The 22,245-nt window shown below is 42.7% G+C and overlaps 1 protein-coding gene across 1 annotated transcript in view; it reads left to right on the top strand.

Annotated features, from left to right (window-relative positions):
- Window positions 1–22,245, top strand: part of ak5 (adenylate kinase 5) — a 79,054-nt gene that overhangs the window by 36,890 nt on the left and 19,919 nt on the right. The window contains exons 8-9 of the mRNA XM_028593625.1: window positions 12,648–12,721; window positions 20,294–20,339. Of these exons, the coding sequence (XP_028449426.1) occupies window positions 12,648–12,721; window positions 20,294–20,339 (120 nt within the window). The remainder of the gene's footprint in view (window positions 1–12,647; window positions 12,722–20,293; window positions 20,340–22,245) is intronic.

The raw sequence follows: 22,245 nt of genomic DNA, 5'->3' as shown, positions 1-22,245 counted from the left end.
GAAGAAATGCTTCTCCAAAATAGTCATCCCCATTCAGCTCCCTGGTTACCACAAGAGTTGGCATAGCAACCAGTGAAGCAGGGTTAGCCACGCTCTGTGAGAAATACAGAATCAACGAAGGTTAGAGTGAGTCTTTGAAAAGTCAGATGGAGACTATATATGTGTTATGCAAAACCTGATAATTTACCATTTAAAAAGATGTGCCAGATCCAATTTCCTGACGGAAACAGCCTCATGTTGGTTTAAAAGATATGATGAGTCAGCGCTCTGCAGGTGTTTCTGCAGTGATTTCATAAAGTGATAGAGATCATAAAGGTTTTAGTTAAAGGAAAAGAATCTTACCATTGGTACAGAACCAAGCTGGCAAAATCTGCCTGATTTTTGTTGCAAAGCTGTCATTATTTTTCATCATAATAAAGTGTGGGTGTAACCGGTGACAATTGACAAATCTCTTGTAGTGCAAAGGCTGCTTGCTGCCTCAAACAGTTTACACTGTTTAACTGTAGCACGTTTTTAAATGCTTCTTTTGTTTTGTAGTTGTGTTGTTTTGTTGTTCTTGGTTGTATGTTGTATACAGATTATGGTATATTGTATTTTTGGGGCCAATACAGATCGATACCAGAGTTAGAAAAATCACATCATTATATATTATTATGTTTGTTACAGTTCCCTTAATTTGGTAATTAATGGATTACTTCTATATTTTAGGAAATACAATTATTCAATTTCTAGTGGAGAGTTAGATGAGAAGATCGATACCACTCTCTATGGGAGGTTATGTACCAGACTATGCCTCGTTTCATTATGTATTATAGTGCACGCACACACACACACACACACACACACACACACACAGGTCTAGAGAGTTCTATTGATCTTTCATGTGCTGTAACAGCAGGTTTAACTGGTTTAGCCCATTAATTCTTTTACAATTTTTTTGATCGCTTTGGTACTGTTAATGCAACTATGTGGTATAATTTCACAACTTACAGCTGGTCTGTCATTCAAAACTTGCCATTGTGCATTTATTGGATTTTGAAAATCTCTCACCACACAACCATTGATTCAAAATATTATTTTTTTGTGAAATGTCACAAAAACATATGGTTTAAATCACCAAAACACAACATATTGACTCTTTTTTTGTTTGTCTTTTTAACCACCAGTGAATCCATTAACAAACAATGCATGTTTCAAATTGCTGTTAGAAGTGCTGAAAGTAATGTGCTACAGTAGTGTAAAAGACAGATTACAGTCTTCACATCAGGTAATACACTCACATTACCCAACATTTACAGAATCTATCATTTCCATAATATGTGTAATGAAGTTGTGATCAATGAAGACATCCTCTACAATCATTTGGCCAAATTTGTTTTTACAGTATTTACAGTAACCTCTCTGACCACTCTGTTGGTGCCCATGCCCACCTCTCTGACCGATCCACAAGCTCTTCCTCTTCCTTGCTGTCTATCCTACTCCATGTTGAAGGAAATCCCCCCACCCTTACTGTTATAGGGTGACCAATTGGGGTTACCTCTAGGTGAAATCAAGCAATAAAGAGTATTCATTATATGTGGATACATGTAATTTAGATATTCATACACACACACATTTTATATAGCTGACAAACTAATGTAAAATATACAGGTTCAGTTATTATCCATTAAGAGCCGTTGGATTAAATGTTGGTGAAATGTATTTATGCAAATCAGAAGAGAAGTATATGAAAAGTATTGTGAGCATTGCATTGTGAAAGCCAATTAGTTCATATGAAATTCTCCGGGTGTACGTAGCCAATTGAAAAAAACAGCCATTTTGATTATCTGCTTTAAGTTTTGTACAAAGAGTTATAAAGTTTTACCATCTACTTGTAATTAATGTACCAAGCGATAAAAAAAAACTGTAACCAGGTGTTAAATTGGGGGGTTTGAATCAGATATCTGCATGTCTGGTTTTTTCTGTCTAACTGTGAGAAGGCACATACAGCAACGTGTAGACCAGTGTGAGCTTCAATGCAAGTCTAGGGAAATTAAAATAAGTCAAACAACTCTTAATGAATTTGGTTTTAAAAAAGTACAGTGTACTGATAAAAATGTTTTAAATGTAATCATCCTGGAAGAAGGATCACTCCTTTGCTTTTTCTAAGATTCTTCCACAGTTGTTGCCTGGTTGAGGTTTTTTTTTTTTTGCTTTTGTTTTTATCTTACTGGTCTGCATTGAGGGTCCAAGGACAGTTTGGCTTTAACTGTATGGAGAACAACTTGTGCTTTTTGGCTGTCTAAATATATAAACTTGCCTTGCCTTGTTTGTGCTTGTAGTTCAAGGCTCAGGCGCAGTTGCAGCCCAGCATGAAGCTGCGTAGGTTTTTTCTTTTTTTAAATGCAGTATGTCCTACACCAAAATGGTATTTTTTGATGAAGGCAACCGTTACAGATTCATTCACTCAGAAGGAAAGGTTTGTGTCAGGAGGAGCAGAATCACCATGAAACGACATATGGCACCTTAAAATAGTTCAGGAGGAGGAAATATGTTTAGATTCAGTGTTGTTCTGATTAGAGGAGAGCTGCTGCTCGATGTTATAATCAGTTCAGTGGAATGATAGTGTGGGATACTCTTGTAGGGTACAGATTTGATCATTAGCAAATTATTAAATATGTTTTATCAATATTAATAAAGTTATGAATATGGTTATTAATAACTTTATCAAATCGACAAACAATCAAAACGGGGCACCACCTTGTAAGTCAGGGACCAATAATCAAACTGTGGAACAGTCTCATTTCTGTTAAAATCCTGTGAGTGACAGTGGAGGGGGTGGTGTCGAAATGTAGTCTAACACAAGACTACTAAAATGGCTACTCCGGTGAGCTGCACATAACTATTTAGCCTCAAGAGGGCGATAGTGGTGCTGGGTGCACCAGGGGCTGAAGAAGCCGAAGGGGGGGGTTGCTAGGCAACGCGCACGTTTATGCTAAGTCAAGCGTTAGTTCTACACAAGCTACACGTGGTTAAGCTAGCAGCGTTAGCTCGGGAGCTACGTGGCTAGCTTGTATATGTGTGTGTGTGTGAGTGTGTGTGTGAGAGTGAAAAGAGAGAGAGAGAGAGAGAGAGAGAAAAGGAGGGAAAACACGATTTATGGAAACAAACACTTAAAACCTTTATCTCTGGGGTAATGGGACTAACCGCTCACTTCGTTTCTCTTGCTCTCTACGAGCGTGCAGCTGACTCAGCTTGTACAGTAATTCCTCCTCAGCGGGAGTTATCAGCTACAGTTCAACACAACTTTCAACAATATCTGGATCAGTGATATTCTTCACAACAGCACATAGGACGCAGCGGTCCAATCACACATTAATGGTAAACAAAATAGCAATACCTTTTACTCATTAATAAACACCCTAGTTCTTAAATCTGCCCAGAACTATAAAAGCCTCTTACTTTTTGGTGTACAGTCCGTTGCTTATCCAGCGGATTTTCCGGTGAACAAAACTGAGTTAACCTCTCGCCAGAGATTAACGACCCGTACCGTCCAGGGCAGTGGCGCGGAAACACAGTCCAGTCGACTTGCAAGAAAAACGCGTTGTCTCTTCTTCCTTGAGACGGGGCTGATTTACCCCTCTGCAGATTTGGTGTAATACGGGCTTCGTATTCACCAGGACCCTGTTGTATCACGAACGATACAAACGTCTCACTCGACCAGCGAATGATATGATGTTGATTCTCAAACAGCGCTGAACGATGTGTCTTCTTACGGCGATGAAACCACGAAGACCCCCGGGCTGACCTCCGGCTACTTTTATCTCCCCTCCGCCGCCTGCTGGCGGCGAGTGGTGTGTTCAAGGAGCCGCGGCCAATCAGAAATCCCGAACTCAACAAAGGTGTGAGAATTCGTCGTTGCAGTTCTCAAGCCCTCCACCAGTCTGCCATTTTCCTTATGTCTTGGAGGTACAATCTCCATTTTGGAGACTCCTTTGTTAGGAGTGAGGGGTCACAGGCTGGTGATTTCCCTACAGGCCGCTCTTTGGCCTCAGGGGAAGCTTCAGGCCTTACAGAATAGTCTTGATCATAACTGTTAGGTTCCAACAGTCCCCCTTTTGGTCTGAAGAGTGGGTTGAACCCCGCTCTTTGGAGCAACCATGGACCAACAGGTTATATAAACAAAAAAAATCAAGTGTTCATCTGGTTACTGAGGCTATAGTGTCTGGGCAGACTCTGAGGCAGCGTTTGGGCAGACTTTTCTAACTACGATTTAAACCTTACATAAATCATAACTAATAAAATACATCACACTAACTACTCAAACGTGGTGATACGAACAGAATCGAGTCAAGTTTAGTTTGCAAATTCTGTATGTGTCTGTACATGAAATGTGCGACTATCGCGGTGATGATCCAGCCACTAAGAAGGAGGCCCAAGGCAACCATGCTAACAGGGTGGTCTTGGTAAGACGCCGAACTCCCTACATGGTTGGAAAACGTGGTGGTAAGCCCAGTAGGTTTGAGGCTGAACTGAACCAGTTTAGTCCCCTCAGCCAGAAGTTGCTGTTGGAGGGGGTATTCAATAGTGAGGTCGTGGCCTCGAAATGCGTCCATGATCTCAATCTCGGCATCGTGTCTGTCGGGATCGAGATGATGGAGGACAAGGTCATCAATATGAATGGTAGCTCCTTGGGGAACCGTTAAAAATACCGTTTGGTTAGGTAAGGTTAACTTAGTGGCTGTGTCATGACGGTTGTAGGACATTAACGCTTCAGTGACGGGTGTACTGACGAGCCATCGGTTACCCGCACGTTTAGGTCGTTTCTGGCCACTGAGTCTTCTTCTGTGACTATGAACTTTTGCAGTTGTTCCAGAATGTGGGCAGTGGTCTGTTTAGCACGTTCTACTGTGTCATGGGTCTGGATCCCACTTAACCGTCCCTCGGTCAATTGGGGTGGTAGAACGATGTGTTTGCGGTAAACATCCCAGGGGTCTAGTCGTACATAGACTCTCTGGGTGAAGAGACCACACCGGGAGATTAGCAGTCCGGGCGTCCCCTTGAGGACGATCCCGGTGGGCGGGCCTGATTCTACCACCTCAGTTGGGAGAGGGGTTGACAGCCCGAGGAGAATGCCAAGGACCCACAGTAGCTCCATCTTGCAACAGAACAGAGTTTTGATTACTAGGTGGACAGGGGATTTCTTTTAGGGGTTAGTGCATGCTCGCGGAAGTGATTGGTCATGCAGTTATTCCTATGGGCCCTGTAGTATATCCTATGTCTGTGTCGGGCTGTTCCCCCTTTCTGCTGATGGGGAGTTTTCCCCTTCTGTGGGGAGGGGTGGCGCCTCGTATGGCTTGATTTGGTTTGAATGGACCCATTTGTAGGTCGGTGGCTGTTTCGGCTTAGCCAATCTGATCCGGTACGCCACCGGGGAAAGTTTTCCCACAATCTCAACTGGGCCTGACCAGCTTGGTAGGAACTTTCGAGAGATTCCCACCGGTTTGGTGAACCTGAAATAGAAGACTTCGTCACCTTTTTCATACTCGCGGGGAGTTGTCTTTCGTTCGTAGTACGCCTTGGTCCCCTTTGCCCTTGTCTCCAGGTTTTCTTGGGCCCAGGCAAACGTGGACCGAAGATGTTCGCGCAATTTTGAGATGTATTGAGTGGCAGTGTAGGCCGTTGCGACACTGACATCTTCAGGGTGGTACAAGAGATGCAGTGGCAACGTCATCTCTCTCCCGGTCATCCTCTCGAATGGAGTGATCCCTGTGGTGCGGTGTGGAGTGGACATGATGACCATCAGTACCAGGGGAAGTTTCACGTCCCAATCCCTAGCGCTTCCATTGACATACTTCTTGAGCATGTTGACAATGGTCCGGTTAGCGCGTTCCACTTGGCCTGATGATTGGGGGTGATATGGGATGTGGAATCTTGCTTTTACTCCCAGAATGTCATACATTGCAGTCATGACCCCGGACGTGAAATGGGTGCCTCGATCCGAATCGACGGAGAGGGGTAGTCCCCAACGACTGAAAACATGGTTTAGTAGCAAGACTGCTGTGGTTGTTGCCGTGTCGTTGGGTGCTGGAAGGCATTCCACCCATTTTGTAAAAGCACATGTGACCGTGAGGAGGTATTTATTTCCTCTTGACAATCTGGGTACGGGGCCCACCCAGTCCACTTGGAGGTGGGACCAGGGGAACGTGACCCCCCTTTTCTGGAGCGGGGCTCTACCCAATGGCCGAGACGGCTGGAACTGGCAGCAGACCAAACATCCTTTAACGTAAGCTTTGACATCGCGGCTCATTGACGACCAATAGGCAACTTGCCAGAGGGTTTCCAGCGTGGGTTGGGGGCCTCAATGGCCCCCCACTTGCGAGTTGTGAGCGTGTGCTAACATCAACCCCCTGTGGTCAGTGGGGATGACCCACCTTGTCGGTCCCTGATCACCATCAGAGTAGACCAACAGAATCTTCTCAATCCTGAAAGACTGCGGGTTGAGGCGGAAGGCTTGTACTTCCTCTGGCTCACCTGGTGAGGATTGAGTGGTGTTTTGCGGTGGGGGGTTTGCTAGCAGCTGCCGAACGGCCCAGATAGCTGGGTCCCTCTCCTGCATGGTGATTAGGTCTGTGTCCTCAGGCTGGCGACACAGATTTAGGGTTTGCGCAGGCTTGAGAGTTTTCTCGTCTCTCTCTGTACCTTGACTTGCGCCCAGTTTGGCTAGGCGGTCAGCTTCATCATTTCCTTCCTTATCCCCACCAGAGATTTGGGAATGGCCCTTGACCTTTCTCCAGTACACGGTCATTCCTTGCTGTGAGACCAGTCGGTCGCATGCGAGGAAAAGTTTTGCGTGCTTGGTCTCTTTGTTGCGGGCATTCAGCATACCTTTCTCTTTCCACGCAGGAAAGTGTGCAACGAAACTGTAGCGGGCATTGTTGGAGTCGGAGCAGATCACCAGCTGGCTGATCTTTTGTCGGGCCGCTTGTTGAAGCGGTTTCCGCGTACTGGCTTGTCTTGGGACCAAGTTGGTAGTGACTGGGTTCCTCACTGCGGTAGTTGACCCAGTAAATGCCCACACCAGCTTGAGTCTGACTTTCGTGGTGGAATGAGCATCCATCCACATAGACTTCAAGGATGCCTTGACAAACATTTTCATCATAATAATGATGGTTGGACGGGAGTGACGGGATGGTGACCAGTAGGGACTGGAGGCTTGGCTGTTCATCACAGTTGCAGTGTTGACACTCAGCCAGGCCTTGACCCAATGCCATCTTGTGGTTCTGAGCGTACTTTACCTAGATGTCATAGCCTTGCAACGCCATCATCCAGGAGGCAATGCGGCTGTTGGACACCCGCCCTTCCCGAAGCTGCTGGCTGTTCAGGAAGGTGACAGGTTGGGGACAGTCGGAAAACTTCATCTCAACGCTGCTAAGGGGTCGGCTGGCGTAAGCCACGACCCGTTTGTCTGCATCATATTTCTGGGCCAAGGCGGCACTAAGGCACTGGGTGGAGAAACTCGCCTCAAGGTTGAACTCCTTGTCCTTGTCCGGGTAGGCCAGACAGGGAGCGGAGCAGAATTCTGCCTTCATTTGGCGGAAGGCCTGCTCTTGGGGTTCACCCCACAGGAACGGTTTGTCTTTGCCGAGGAGTTCTGTGAGGGGTCTGGCTATTTCTGCGTAGTCTGCGATGAACTGTCGGGAATAGTTACAGACTCCCAGAAAGCTCCGGAGTTTTGACACGTTCACAGGGGCCATGATGTCTTGGATAGCTCGAATCCTTTCTGCTTTAGGCTCAATACCATTGGCACCCACGGTCAGTCCCACGTACTCTACCTTGGTGCGGCACCACTGGCCCTTGGCAATTGCCAGTTTTGTCCCTGTGGCCGCAGGCTGGCCAAGAACATGACGGATCTCGGCCAGGTGTTCATCGAAGGACCGACTCCTCATGAGGATGTCATCCACGTAGATGAGGTTTCCACGGGCTGAGGCATCGCTCATTGCCTTGTGGAGGAAAATGTTGAACTCAGCTGGGGAGTTTGAATATCCGAACGGGCAGTGGTTCCAGGTGTACTGCCGATTGCAGAAAGAGAAAGCCAGCTTGTACTGGTCCACCGGGTCAACCCTCATGGTCCAGAAACCGTTTGCCACGTCTACCGTTGAAAAGAAACGGGCCTCTTTGACCTTGGCCAGTTCCTGATCCAAGTGGATCATGGGCCAACAACAATCATGGGCATTGGCTCGTGACCACAAAACCTGATTGACTGTGTCTAACTGGGCCCCGAGCCTGACCAGAAGGTCCGCCCCCATGAAGAACGGGGCATGGAGGTCGGGTACCACACTGACAAAATGAAACACCCTTTTTCTCCCAATCAGTACCAAGAGGGCACATACACCGACGGCCTTGAGGAGGGTTTGTGGGTGTGTTGCCGAAAGAACACGTTGGCTACGTTGGGAGAAAACTGGGGGTGGGTCTTGCTTTTGAAGTTCGTGGTACAGGTCCTGGCTGACTGCGGTTCTCTCAGACCAGAGCACCAGACGGGCGTCCGATATGAGAAGACCGTTGAGCTGGACTTCCCCGACCACCCTGGGACTGTATAGCTCCTGGTTGGTGTTTGCTAAGGAACAGAGGAAGGACTCATGACCGCGGAGAGGGTTTGAACTATCCTCCCACAGAGGGGAGGAGATCGTGAAAGAGGCGGGGTCGCCCTTTGGCCTGGGAATGATGGCGACATGTCCGTCAAGCCCATTGTTAGAGGGGCAAAGTGGCTTTGGGGTTTTCACCTGAGCCCAGATATGACCCTGATGGCAGTCGATGAGGGGTGCCAGTCGATCTAGGAGATCTTGGCCAATGAGCAGAGGTTCGGTGTCAAGAAGGCAGATGTAAATGGGGTGTACAAGAGACATTTCTTTCAAAGTTATGTCAACCCAAGCGCGCTTCGTGATGGGTGAGCCAGAGTCCAACAATGCAAGAATACTGACACAGCTACCAAGCATCACTGACGTGTGGATGCGGCACACGTTGCCCTGACGGACCAGGTCGCCCAAGAAAACCCTGGAAGCCGCAGGAGGAAGAGGAGTGGCAGACACTGGGAGACCTTCGGAAGGGGCCTACTGCTGTGCAGGGGAGGCATTATGACCATCTTCCTTTTCCTGGCTTTGATCCATACTTACCGGGTTTTCTTCCACCATAGGGCTTCTTCTTCCCTCTGTCGTTGTTTTGTCGATTTTGCCTGCCTGTGTGGTAGGATCGTTGTTCCTACTTTGGTGGTCTGGAGTCCCCTTTCCCTGGGGAACTTCGTTCCCTTCGAGGGCTAGATCTGCGTTCTCTGAGGTCTGGATGTGTAGTACCCTCGGCTCCTCCTCACCTTTCCTGATCGGTCGTGTTCGAGCCTCCCACACCCTTGTGCGAACATCCTAATCTCTTTCATGGTGAGCTCTTGTGTTCTACAATGCATCTGCACATCGTATTGTACAGCATTGTGGAGATTGTGTACGAACAGAGATTGGAAAGCGGGGTCTTCCTCTAGACTTGGGGAGTGGCGGCCCTGGAAGTAAACGGTCCTTAGACGCCTATAATATTCCCTCGGGGCCTCATTCCTCTTATGCACAATGGCATATGCTCCCTGGATGGCCGCAGCTGGGTTGGTGTACAAGGCGAACTCTTCTCGTAAAGCTTGGCAGAGCTTTGTGTAACTGTTTAAGGTCGAGGGCGGGAGTTCGTCCATAAAGACATGGGCGCTCCTTGCCGTGGTCTTCCAGAGTAGTTTGCGCTTCTCGCGCAACGTTCCATTGGGGAGGTCTGACAGGACCCGTTCTACATCGCGGAGGTAGTCGTCGATATTAGTTTCTCAACTGTTGGGGTCGAAACGCTCTAGCTCCCTTGCGAAGGAGTCAATCTGGCGCATGCGCAGGCCCTGCGCTGGGGAGTGGCGTGAGGCGTCCGAGTCACTGGAAGTACCGCTGCCTCTCCCTCTCCGGTGTTGACGGTGGGTTTTCCGTTGTGGCTGACTCAGATCCTTCCTGGAAGAGGAGCGGGACCTCTCCCTCAGACTTTCATCAGAGTCGTCAGAGGTGCGGTAGTCACCTGCTTGTCGGCTCCTCCCCGTTGTGACCGAGTGGCGGTCCCTTCCCAGCCGAGTAGGGGAGTAGTCATCCCTCCTGTTACAGGAGAGCTCCTCCCTCCTCGACCGGACAGGGGAGTCGTCATCTCTCCTGCTGCGGGAGAGTTCCTCCCTTCTTGCCCAAACAGGAGAGTAGTCCTCTATCCTCCTGCGGGAGACTTCCTCCCTTTTTGACCGAACAGGAGAGTTGTCATCTCTCCTGCTGCGGGAGACAAAGAGAGCTGTTAGTGTACAGGTAGGGACAGTCTGGATGTGGCATGATTACACAAGTTTGTCAGCTTGTCTCTAGAATCTGTACGTTAGGTGAGACAGGCCAGACACATTATGTGACTGAGGCTAACATTCCCAGCTCGTGCTACTTCACAGCTACCTGACACACTTGACAGCAGTCTGCTTCAAGTCAGGACACTGAAATACAGACACAGACTGTAAACAACTGTGCTTATACCACTTGAGTTGCATGAAGCCTGCAAAATCTCAAAAATAGATCCTTGAACAAATGGTTCAAGGTCCCATGAAGCAATATAAATGACTACTAAATTCCAGCAAAAAGCTGGTGCATCCTTTAAATGTTTGCTGATTTCCACTAAACGATCATGTAGGAAAATCTCATGATATTGTCCTTGTCTCTTGTAGAAATGTTAGAAACTCTTGTAGAAAAATGTTCCTCATGTGGAGCATGATTGAAGAGAGCTTCCAACTTAAATACATCCACTTACAAACAGCAGTTATGTAGCTGCACTTCGAAGTGCATTTAAAAGCAGCGTGACATCTGTACATTTGTCAAGATGATCTTCTGCATAGGTTTCCTGTGATGGAGCCAGACAAATATGGGTTCCAGCTAAGAATAAAAAGAAAAATACCCTGGGTGTTTTTTTTGCATCATGAAACTCTTAAATACACTTAAGAAAAATTGGAAATCTCAATCACATCTTCAGACCTAATCTGCTGTTACAAAAAAAGTAAAAGGTAGAGCTGTAGGAAACAAAAAGACCAAGCAAAATTTTAGATTAGCAGCAGTAGTTAAAGCAAAATCTTTAAGCGAAATTGCGTCCTAGTCTATCTGCTGCTTCTAGCGCCACATTATTTCCCAGGAGAAAGGAAACTGCTGCCACTTTCCATCCTCAGTCTGTTATTACGTGGACCAAACTGAGGTGTTGCTGACGACTGCAGCCTCGGCCACCTGACATAACAAATTAAGTTTCAACACTGTCATACCTTAGCCCTTCACTTTCCAAGGACGACATGCACTCTGACATGTTGCTGACTCTTAAGTTATGAACTGCAGAAAGGACACAGGTCTGATTTTCTCTGTAAATCTAGTGCATTCTGACGCTTTTCAACATAATGCATGTAAGAAATGCACAGCTGCCGTCTCTCTGGAATCTGCCTGTACGTTTGAAGCTGCATCCTCGCAGAATCTAACCCAGTTCTCTGTTCTGTGACGTGCATGAAAAGAATCTGCCAAGGGGAAGTGTTCTTCACGGCCCAGTTCCACAGAGGAAGAGGATGAAGATGTGTTAAGAATTTATCACAGCACAACCCTTGGCAGCTTTCTGACAACAGAAAGTTCAGGTCCTGATATTTATGGGGCCAAAATTAACTTAGATTTGTGGATATTTTATTTTTCCTCTTTGCATTGTGTTCCTCAAAATGCAGATGTGCAGCTGCATGTTAGCATCTGGAAGCTTGTTGTGGTAATGCGTGCTGTAGGGATACACAGGGAGACTAAATAAGCTTTAATGTAAAGAAAGCATGCAATATATACAGGCATATATGTATTGCAATGTGATTTGGCTGTGACAGCTAACAGTACATAAAATATATATTTTTTAAATGAAATCAGAAACAGAAAATGTATCCTCAAATCAAGCAAAAATCCTGACGATTTTCGGTTTCCAGCCTCTTAAATGGGAGGATTTGATTCTTTTCTCTGTTTTATCCACCTTATTTCTACTGTAGCCTCATGAGTGATACCTTGCATTAATTATTTCAGATCTTCCTTTCACTGAAATATCATGTGCAAGGGTCAGCGATATGCTACTGGTGTTGTCCCTTTTCTTAGAGCTTTTGGGGAAATACATTATGTGGGAACACACATTAAACCGCATAATGTGATCATACTTCTGTCTTCTACTAGTGAGGGGTGGGAGGACGACCTGAAGAATTTGCAGCGGAAATAAACTAAGCTAGTAAACTAAATATCTTTGGGGTTTGGACTGTTGCTTAGACAAACAAGCTATTTAAGGACTACACCTTGGACTCTCAAGACAAAATGTGCTACATGTTTTACTCAATTTGTTGATATTTTAGACGATTGAAATTTAATGAAGTAATAGATTAATCAATATTTTTTCTGTTGGATCATTCTCTTATATAACTGTATTCCAAAGAAGGTCACTAAAGTGAGTCTAAAATCATGTTTATTTACAGTTAAAGTTTAAATGACTAACACTCGTGCCGTTTCCTTTAAGAAACGGGTCATTGTAAGTGAATTAACAGTAAACTCATAGTTTGGTGATTGTTCTGTTTGTTCCACCTTCAGGTCCCAGTGAGCTGGATCTCAGTCTACTGGGTGAAACCAGCAGCCTGGCAGATGTTGCTTGCAAGTACGATGAGGTAATTACTTTGAAATTTTGTTGATACCCGTTGGCAATACCTTATTTTGAGATGGATAAAGTTTTTTTTTTGTGTTTTTTGAATGTAACGCCACTGTGAATGAGTGTAACGTCACAGTAACTATAAATAGTATAGTAAGTATAGTAAGAAATGTAAGAAAATCCTGAAGGCTCGTTTACAGACTGTGTGCACAGACTGTGTGCACTTTCACAGTATTTATATGGAAAAAAGACACGGAAATCAAATTTTTACCGTATTGGACCTTTAGAAAAGCAGCAATACAAATACAAATTTTTTCAAATAAAATCGAATAACCTAACCTTATCGGTAAAAGCACTTACACCCAGTCAACCTTGTGGTTCAAGGTCGACCCGCTCTACCTCCTGAGCCACAGCCACCCTATTTAAAGAACAGATCTGATCAAAGAATATGCAAACAAGACCTGACAAACCATTAAATTATAATTTTCCTATCATGCTGTAATTTTATATTTGAAACAAAGTAATTCAATTATTCAGATTACTTTCACTTCCTGTTTAGACATGCATGCAGCCACAGTCCCAAACCAAAGCAGAGGAATACAATTGGTAGGTTAAGAGATTTTAATCCCAACAGCAGAAACTTTATCCATCAACAGTCCTCAGACAGACAATGAAGCCATAAACTCAGTCAGTGTGATGCATTTAAGATAAGAGAAGGAGCGTAATGGCAAACGCTGTCCTTTCATCTCAATCATCTCCGTAACAACCATGTTCAAGTATTATCATCTGCAGTAATTTAGTTACAATATTTTATTATTGAATCAAATTTTCTCCACCTCCACTAACGAGCAAATTTTTTTATTTTCCCATTTCCACATCCCTAGCTTTCACTCCCTCCCTGGTTTTGTATTTGCAAAAACATAAAATGACAAATGATCTTTTGCAAAACAGTAAAGTCATTTCAAAGGCAGGATGATTCAGCGAGGAGATGGAGAATGTTGTTGTGTAATGCTTGGCGAGGGTGCAGACGAGCATCATTCCTCCACATGATGCTGGCGCTGCAGTGAAGCGTAACCCTGACCTCTGTCTCATTTCCCATCCTTTGAGTGTCTCGAAACAAATTGCTCAGCTCTCTCTACCGCCGTCTCTTCGGCTTTCTTCCGCTTTAATTTTTCTAATTTAAGGTTCTTCTTTCCTTGTGAGTGTTGCTGCCTGAGGTGCTTTAGTGTTTTTCCATTTTCTAACCAGGCATTGTTTTTCAGATCATATTCTTTCTTACAGCAGCACACACATCCAATTCACATTCATAAAATTCAAACTTAGGTGCTGCTCGTGATAACCGGTTGCTTAGTAGTAGAGAGAGTTTTTTTTTTAAGATTTCAAGATGCTGGAGCAGCATATCCTTTAGTGAGCAGACACTCTTCTTTTCTGTGAAGTGGAACGAAGACACAGTGCAGCCTTGTCATCTCATATTTGTGGCCTCGAATGTGAGACAGAGATGGATTTTGTTAGCGTGGCGTGGTAATCCACAGAAGGGCAGAGCGGCTATTTTGGGTCTTTGGTGTCAAATCTCATGGACATTTTGCTCTAATTATTTCTTGCTTTTCAACACAACTAATTTATTCCCGAAGAAAGAACATGTAATGTGGATGTGCATTACATTTCTGAGTCCATTTTGTTGTTTGATGGTATATTTCAGTGGTGGAATAACTAAGTACATATACTCAAATACTATACATAATTACAATTTTGAGGTACTTTAGTACATTGAGTATTTTCCTTTTATGCTTCTTTATACTTCTAATCCACTACACTATATGTGTCAAATAAATGTAATGTAAAAAAATACAATATTTCCCTTTGAATTGTAGTGGAAAAGTATAAAGTAGCAGAGAATGAAAATACTCAAGTAAAGTACAGTACTTGTACTTTGTTACATTCCTACAGACTTCCATCATCACATCAGAAAAGTGCAGAGCGTCATGCAGCTGCTTTCTGTATGGTAATGATGACGAGCACTCAGCCCAGTCTCCAGATTCGTTTTGACAGCTCGTTTTGACAGACGTGACAGTTTGATATCGTGGTCCTGAGATTTGAAAATAAGGAGTTAAGGGTGACAGCTGCAGCTTATTTGATTAACTCACACGAGCGACTTACCCAGGAGAGTCTGACGAGAAGAAATTGTTAGCAGAAATGAAGATCGAGAGGCAACGTGTGCTTCTGCTAAAAATGTCATCGTCCTGCTTCATTAGACTAGCCTAGTAATCTAGACCTACCCTAGCGGCAGCAAATTTAATTTGTAGCCAGGGGGGGTCTAGGCACTCTCCGTTGGCTTGCGAGCTGGAAAAACCAAAATCTGGTCAGGCCAATCACATCATGTATAGAGTCGGTGGGCGGGGCTTATGGTTGCTGCTGATGGGAACAGCGGTCTTCTGGAAGACTTGGAGTTAAGCTTTTCTTTGAGAAAAGAACGGCACATAAATCATTCTTAAAAAAGGAAGATGTGTTCGGAGTTTTGCCAACCGGATATGGCAAAAGTTTAAAGTTTAATCTATCAACTAGCTTAGCTACCTTCTTTGTTGCTCTGCCTGGTTGTAGCGCTATCCTATCGCGTGCAGAGGGAATTTGAAAGACAACCGTTTATCCCGCCCCTCAGATTGAGCTTCGTCAATGGTGAGTTCCCAGACCCAACATCTTGATGTGGGTGTGGCTTGTCAGGCTATCATTAGACGTCAGTGGGATCCAAATACTTGCTCCATCACCGCTAAAACCCAGTGAAATTTGATATTTAGGGTCAAGCAGAAGAGGAATCATGGCGATTTCAGTTGTCATCTGACTTCATTGTTTCCCAAAAGTTCATACTTTGAATTTTGATCATTCAATCTCAAGTAAAACTGTAAATGTTTCTCCCACATACATATACACATTTACTAAGAAAAAAAAACACTTCAACCTGAAAGGTCCCACTGGCACCACGTTTAAGCCGTTATTGTCATGTGTACACAAGCAAACTGTAAATATAGAAATCTGTGATATAACACCATAGAGATTTGTCAGCCAGTAGAGATTTAGTAATTCTATTTCTACCAAGCAGCTACCTCTTTGTATATCTTTGGTTGTAATGGTTGACTATTGTAGACAACGTTGCATGGACTGCATGGATTACAGCATTGTTGTTTCAATGTGATGAAGTACATACATTTTTGTTCAATGGATTAGTCAACTAACATCTGGTTAGTTTATACAACATTTTTTTAGGGATAGAAATGTAGGTTGGTTGTTCCACCACTTTGGACCAGACTGAAATATCTCAAAATAAAAAATGTGTCTTGCCAGCATCACAGACCTGCTGACATGAATAAAGACTTTAGGTTTCTGGATGTTGGCGTAGGAGTGTGTTTATGACTGTACATGTGTCTCTGTGTGTATCACATCCCATCGCTCATCACCAACATACAGCATCAACTTCCCAGGAATTAAGAAAAACTGCATTGCTTACAAACACTCAGTTTGCTGTGCTTCTCTCTTTCTCTCGCTCTCTTTATCTGAGTCATCGGACCAGTTGGTGTACCCACATGCCAAGCTGGCTCGTCGTTGGCACCCAGTACTCCCCCACACTGACGGCATTTATTCAACACTCACAAAGATCTGCTTCGCTTTGTTATTCTCTGTCTCTACTGTTCTCCTCTACTAACTGCAGCCACATGTCTAAATCACCAACATTATCAACAATTATTAACAACCATTAGAAGTCAGTTTCAGAGCAATGGGAGGTCGAGAGTTAGTATTAGATGGAAATGTCAAGGGAGGTTGTTTTTATTTCAGTCATTTATTTCTGTCTGCGAATGATGGCGAGCTGTTTTTCTGACATTTACTGAGCTATCTCCCAACTGCAAATAGCTCCAAAAAAATACAAAAACAAGTCAGTTTCATTGCTTGGGTGCAGTATAAGAAGGAGGAGTTCACACAGCATGACTTAAGTTGGCACTGAGACTGTTGACACCCCCACCTGGGTGGAAGTCTTTAAAGAAAACTCATTGGATAAATATCCTGAATATTAAATCTTTTGTATTTTTTTTTTTACCTTTTTTAATCTTGTTTAGCCTCTTCTTGTTGAGCTTTTTCCTTGATGACCACTAAGGTAGCCATAAGGTAGCCATTCATAGATACAGTTAAGCTTAAGAATTTAATGTGCCACATTTTAACATTAAAGTAAAACATGATGTATAAATATATGAATATATTTTAAATTGTAAAAGCTAAGTATTATATGTACCATAAGGTAAGGTATTTGTAAAGGTTTTAGGCTACCCTACACGTTATTGTAGGTCCAAAAAAAATTACAATGTATGTAGCAAGGGGTCCCTGCTCCGTCTCTCTTTCAGTTAAGGGGTCCTTGGCCTAAAAAAGGATGAATGGTCTAGTACATTGTGCTACTCATTTGTGCTGATCAACTGTTTGTTCATTTTTTTATGTTAGGGGTTCTTAGCCAATTTTAAACCAACTCTGTGTCATCTTTATGTTGGCAGTGCGTTCAGATGAAAATTGTGTCTGGCTTCCCTCTATGGCAGCAGTGCACAGAGCAGCCTAGGTCTGTTGAAATTTCTACAGATCTCAGCAGACCTCTGTGACATATTTTGGATCATCCGGCGAATCTCAGCAGACCTCGGCTGCTCTGCTCAGCTGGGAGCTATATGTGGAGTGGCCATGGAGGCAAGCCACACACCGTTTATCTGCACACATTGCCCACACTGCCATCACATAGTGCTGGATTTAAATTTAGCAAAATATTTCTTTAACAAATTAACTTTAGGCCCCTGGCCCAATTAGGCGTCAAGGCTGGTGTGATCCATCGCAAGATGGTCTCTAGTTCTTGATATTGTTTTTGCCTTTTTGCACCTTATATAATATAGGGATGTTTGTACTTTGTTGCTCCATTAAATGCAAAAACAAATGAGCACAGTAAGAGAATAAAAACAGCAACATGTATTTGTCTGGCAGTCGCTCATCTAACACTACATTTACGTGCATATCAGATGTTTTTCTCTCAAATGTGAAGTTGGATCCTCAGTTTTCACACATTCAATTGAATTATGGTGGGAAGTGAAAGGAACATGGTGGTGATGAAGCACACAGTGTGTTGTTTGGACTCCTTTTAATAGTTGCATGCATGAGAGACCTGCCTAGTAGAGACAATAGATGCCTGTTTCATGTTCCTAGTCAGATTTTTGTAAATGTGTTGCACAATTTTAATAGTTTCTACTGCCAACAAACATTGTGAGGTTGTATTTGTGTTCAATTATGCAGATTTGTCTAAGTTTGTACTAAAGAAAGAAACACAATAACAACAGCACTTAACTACAGTCCAATAGGGACATTTTTTATCAACTGTTCCCTGAAATTGTCCTAAATTAAATTAAATCATGCATTCACTATAATTATTTTTCTACCTCTATTTGGGCATTCATAATTCGTCCTCAAATTGCTTAATGTATTCAAATTAATAGTGTTAATTTATCACCTTTACTCTATTCATCTTTATCCCCTGAACACTCTTACTGTAGCTCTGTTAAATTCAATACAGTTTTTATTTTTTTATTATTACTTATTTATTTCATTAAATGTTTGAATATACTCCATTTTGGCAGTTGATTGTTATCCTGTAAACATGAATATTTATTGAGATAACAGATAGCATTGTCATAATAACGTTGTTACTGCGAATGTTAAAAATATCTTTTCAACGTTGTGGAGCACTCAACAGCTAAGGAATGTAAATGTGGGCAATTTAATAATTAGCAATTTTAGCAATTAGCAACATAAGGGTAAAAGATTAATTCTAGGGAATAAGTTATAGCTGCAAGGCATCAAATGTGTAAGATGTAAGGGAGAGAAGCCACTCGTGGTGAACCAACAGAAAATTATTTTCCAACTCTGAAGATGTCTTTCGGTTCTTTGTTGGTTTTACAGCTTGCAACTTTACCATTTTGGTTTTCATAAATCCACTGTACACCACCTGTGACAAAGTTAGCAGCTAGCTGGTGAACATAGTGGAGCATCACACAGTCATTTGATCCATTGTTAATATAAAAATGTTGATTATAGCAGCTTTAAATTGTTTAAGGGATCGGATTACTAAATAACTAAATTCAGGGAAGGATTTTCCTCCATCTATTAAAAATCAAAGCTTATACTAGCCTAAATGAGGACAAAATGAATTTCTGAATATTATCCTCCTCTGTACTTCACAAAGATCAGCAGTGATCCCAGTGTAATAATTCATTATTATCAGTATAAACATTAGCTATGCAGGCTTTTGTCTGTTACTGGTGTCACCAGACTGTTCGATTATAAGAATTCATGATTTCTTAATGCCAACACTTAAATTATTCGCAGGTCATTTGTGCCAAAATGCTGCAGATGGCCAAAACTGAGGAGGATTACCATGGAAACCTACAGCAATGAGATTTTAGAGACAAATTATTTTTGGAAAATGGTCTAAAATATCTGAAACAAGTTGACATGCGCAGCAGACTTCCTCTCGAAACAGATTAAGCAAAGTCGAAAATGTCTTTGAGACAATAATTCTGCCCTGGTTTGACAGTGATATGTGTTGGTAACTCATGACTCAGTGAATGAGGTAGGTGAGAGTTTCAGTCCTCCTCCAGGCTTAGACCATGTGTCTGCTCCAGAGACACAGCAGTCTCATGCTCTCTAAAATACTCTTTCATCTTTTCTATTCTTAGTTAGTTAGTCGCCCATTTTATTGTTAGGCGGTGCCCTTTGGTGGCTGTAGTAGTTATGACGGAAGCGTCACATGCGTAACCGGAAGTGAAGATTCGTAACAAATGTACCAATTTTAACCCAAACCATGATCGTTTTCTAAACCATGATCGTTTTCTAAACCTAACTAAGTAGTTGTGGTGCCTTACCCTAACCAAACTGCGAACATTTGACAAAATTAACGACATGTTTAAACCGCAACTGTTATGAAGACGGAAACTGCTCCTGTGGGTCATATTTCCTACCACCGCTAAGGGTGCTAATTTATGAAACGCTCCTATTGGTTGTATTAGAGCAGTGGTTCCCAACCTTTTTTCCTTGGCGCCCCCCCCTACTCATGTCTAAGAAAAGCTGAGCCCCCCCACCCCCACCCGAAACCAAAGTTGAGGTAACTCTCGAGATAGAGCCTTACTTTCTTTTTTGATAAAGAGGAAAAATGAGGATACAACAAAATATATAGTTTTCATACAGACTTTTGTATATATTAGATATTCTAGTGTATTATCATAATTTGTTTAACATGTGCAAAACATTTTTTTTTACCTCAACCTCAAACCAGATAGAGACTCGCGCCCCCCCTGTGATCTTTGCCGCCCCCCCTGGGGGTGCCCGAACCCCAGGTTGGGAACCACGGTATTAGAGGGTAGGAATAAACTACCTAAATGGTCGTATGGTTTGGAGGACTTGTTGGTCAAATCAACAGTCCAAAACCCAAAGATAGAGAGAGACAAAAAAAATCAGGAAATCCTCACAATATCAAAATCGACTCTCACCAATTACTTGACTAATGTTTTCTCTGTATTTCCAGGTCGAAGACGAGGAAGAAATTGGGTATGCTGAAGGAACCACAGAAAGTGAGTTGATGAAATGATTGATTTTTATTGATTGTCTATATAAATGGTGAAAAGACGAACACACATACACGCGCTCTATTCTTCCTCTATTAGCTGCAGGTGACATCACAACTAATCGTGTGTGTGTGTGTGTGTGTGTGTGTGTGTGTGTGTGTGTGTGTGTGTGTGTGTGTGTGTGTGTGTGTGTGTGTGTGTGTGTGTGTGTGTGTGTGTGTGTGTGTGTGTGTGTGTGTGTTTTCATTTGAACAGTATTGATTGTGTAATAAAGGGTAGGAGGGCTTGCCTGCTGATTTACTGATGCCAGTTGGACCTGATGTTTATCTTGTCAGCTAGCTGTCACCATGCAGCAGACAAAGGACAGAGAGGAGGAGGAACATCTTGTCTGATTAAAGTAGAACAAACCCTGCGTTTAGTTGTCATGTTGGCTTGCAAATTTGCTTGAGCCATGTATTATTACATGAAATACATTTCTAATATAAAGCGACAAACCACTCACTCTTCTCCTTACTTGTCTCCAAATGAAACTCTGATTTAGTTTTGATCGACACCTTCCAGTCAGTCCACATCTTGTGTAAGTTATTTTAGTACAAGAAATTAAAGTAGACTGCATTACTTTTCAAAAAGATGCAAAAACACTGAAGATTAGCAGGAGCGAGCTCATACAGGCTAAAGGCTAAAGAGCCTCGAGCTGCTGCTCCTCTGCGATCTTTGACTGAATTTCTACTCCAGACCAAATGAATAATTTAAATGTTATTATTGCATTTCTGGTATAGTTGTTGTTGCTCTGTTTTTGTATTTCATGCTAATTGTGAGAATGTTCCCGTTAATGCCCCTGTTGAAAGATGTAAATGTTGGCATTCAATTCTTTCAGTGATTGAGTCAAGGTTACAGTTGCTTAAAAATATACTAATTTATACCAGACCAAATTACACATCACGTCTACATAAAGCTAAATTGATTAAATCATTCATAATGACAAATGCAATTGTTAAAATGGTATTCTGTAAGTATGCAGAAGTTATTCAGAGGGGATGTTGTATTTACTTTATAATACATAACTGCAACTTCTGTTTCTTCTAAACAAACTGCTGCTGTTAACATCCCCTTTATCATTATTATTTATACTGGGTATGTACTGTGCAGCAGCAAATATAAACAGAACCAGCAAACCAACAGACTTTAATTTAGATGAATGTTTGACAATTATTGCTTAAACCCCTTTCCTTAGCATTGACAAAGCATCGTAATACTGCAAGTTAGCATACAGGTTAACACATTAAACACTAGATTCCTAATAGACACTAATTTTCTATTGCAGTCTCATTGATACTTCAGTCATTAAAAAGCAGATACGCTATTGACATGAAATAAGTAGAACCACCAACAGCAGCTTTTTTACTGCATTACACTAGTTTTGTCTGCTTATAGAAGGAAAAGGTAACTTATGACACTTCCAGTGGCACTAAAACATCTAAATCGCTATCAATGTTATCAATCACACCTGCGATTACCAAATCACTATGTCCACTGTGATAAAGGTCTATAACAGCTGATTGAAGGATAATCTGAGATAAAACATTTTCAACTATAAAATGTTGTCTTCAGTACATATTGTGATCACAACTCTATAATAAGTTCTATATTTCTTTACTATTCTATAACGAGTGAATTTAACAGATCCTAATAAAAAATATGTGGTTTTTACAGTCCGTCCTCACCCAGAAAACGATGTATAGGTTGACTGTGCGATCATCTCATAACAACCCGTATTTACGTTTTTATAAGTGAAGAGGCTCATTAACATGCATTAAATTCTTTTAAAAAAAAGAGTAAGACTACAATAAAAATGAAAATCTGAATTATTTCTGTGTGTACCTCCCAATTTCCTTTTTGTCATCCACGCCTC

The sequence above is a fragment of the Perca flavescens genome, chromosome 12 (genome assembly GCF_004354835.1).
Source record: "Perca flavescens isolate YP-PL-M2 chromosome 12, PFLA_1.0, whole genome shotgun sequence".
NCBI classification, from domain to species: domain Eukaryota; kingdom Metazoa; phylum Chordata; class Actinopteri; order Perciformes; family Percidae; genus Perca; species Perca flavescens.
The sequence above is the reverse complement of the archived record's forward strand: the minus strand, read 5'-3'. Positions and strand labels throughout refer to the sequence as shown.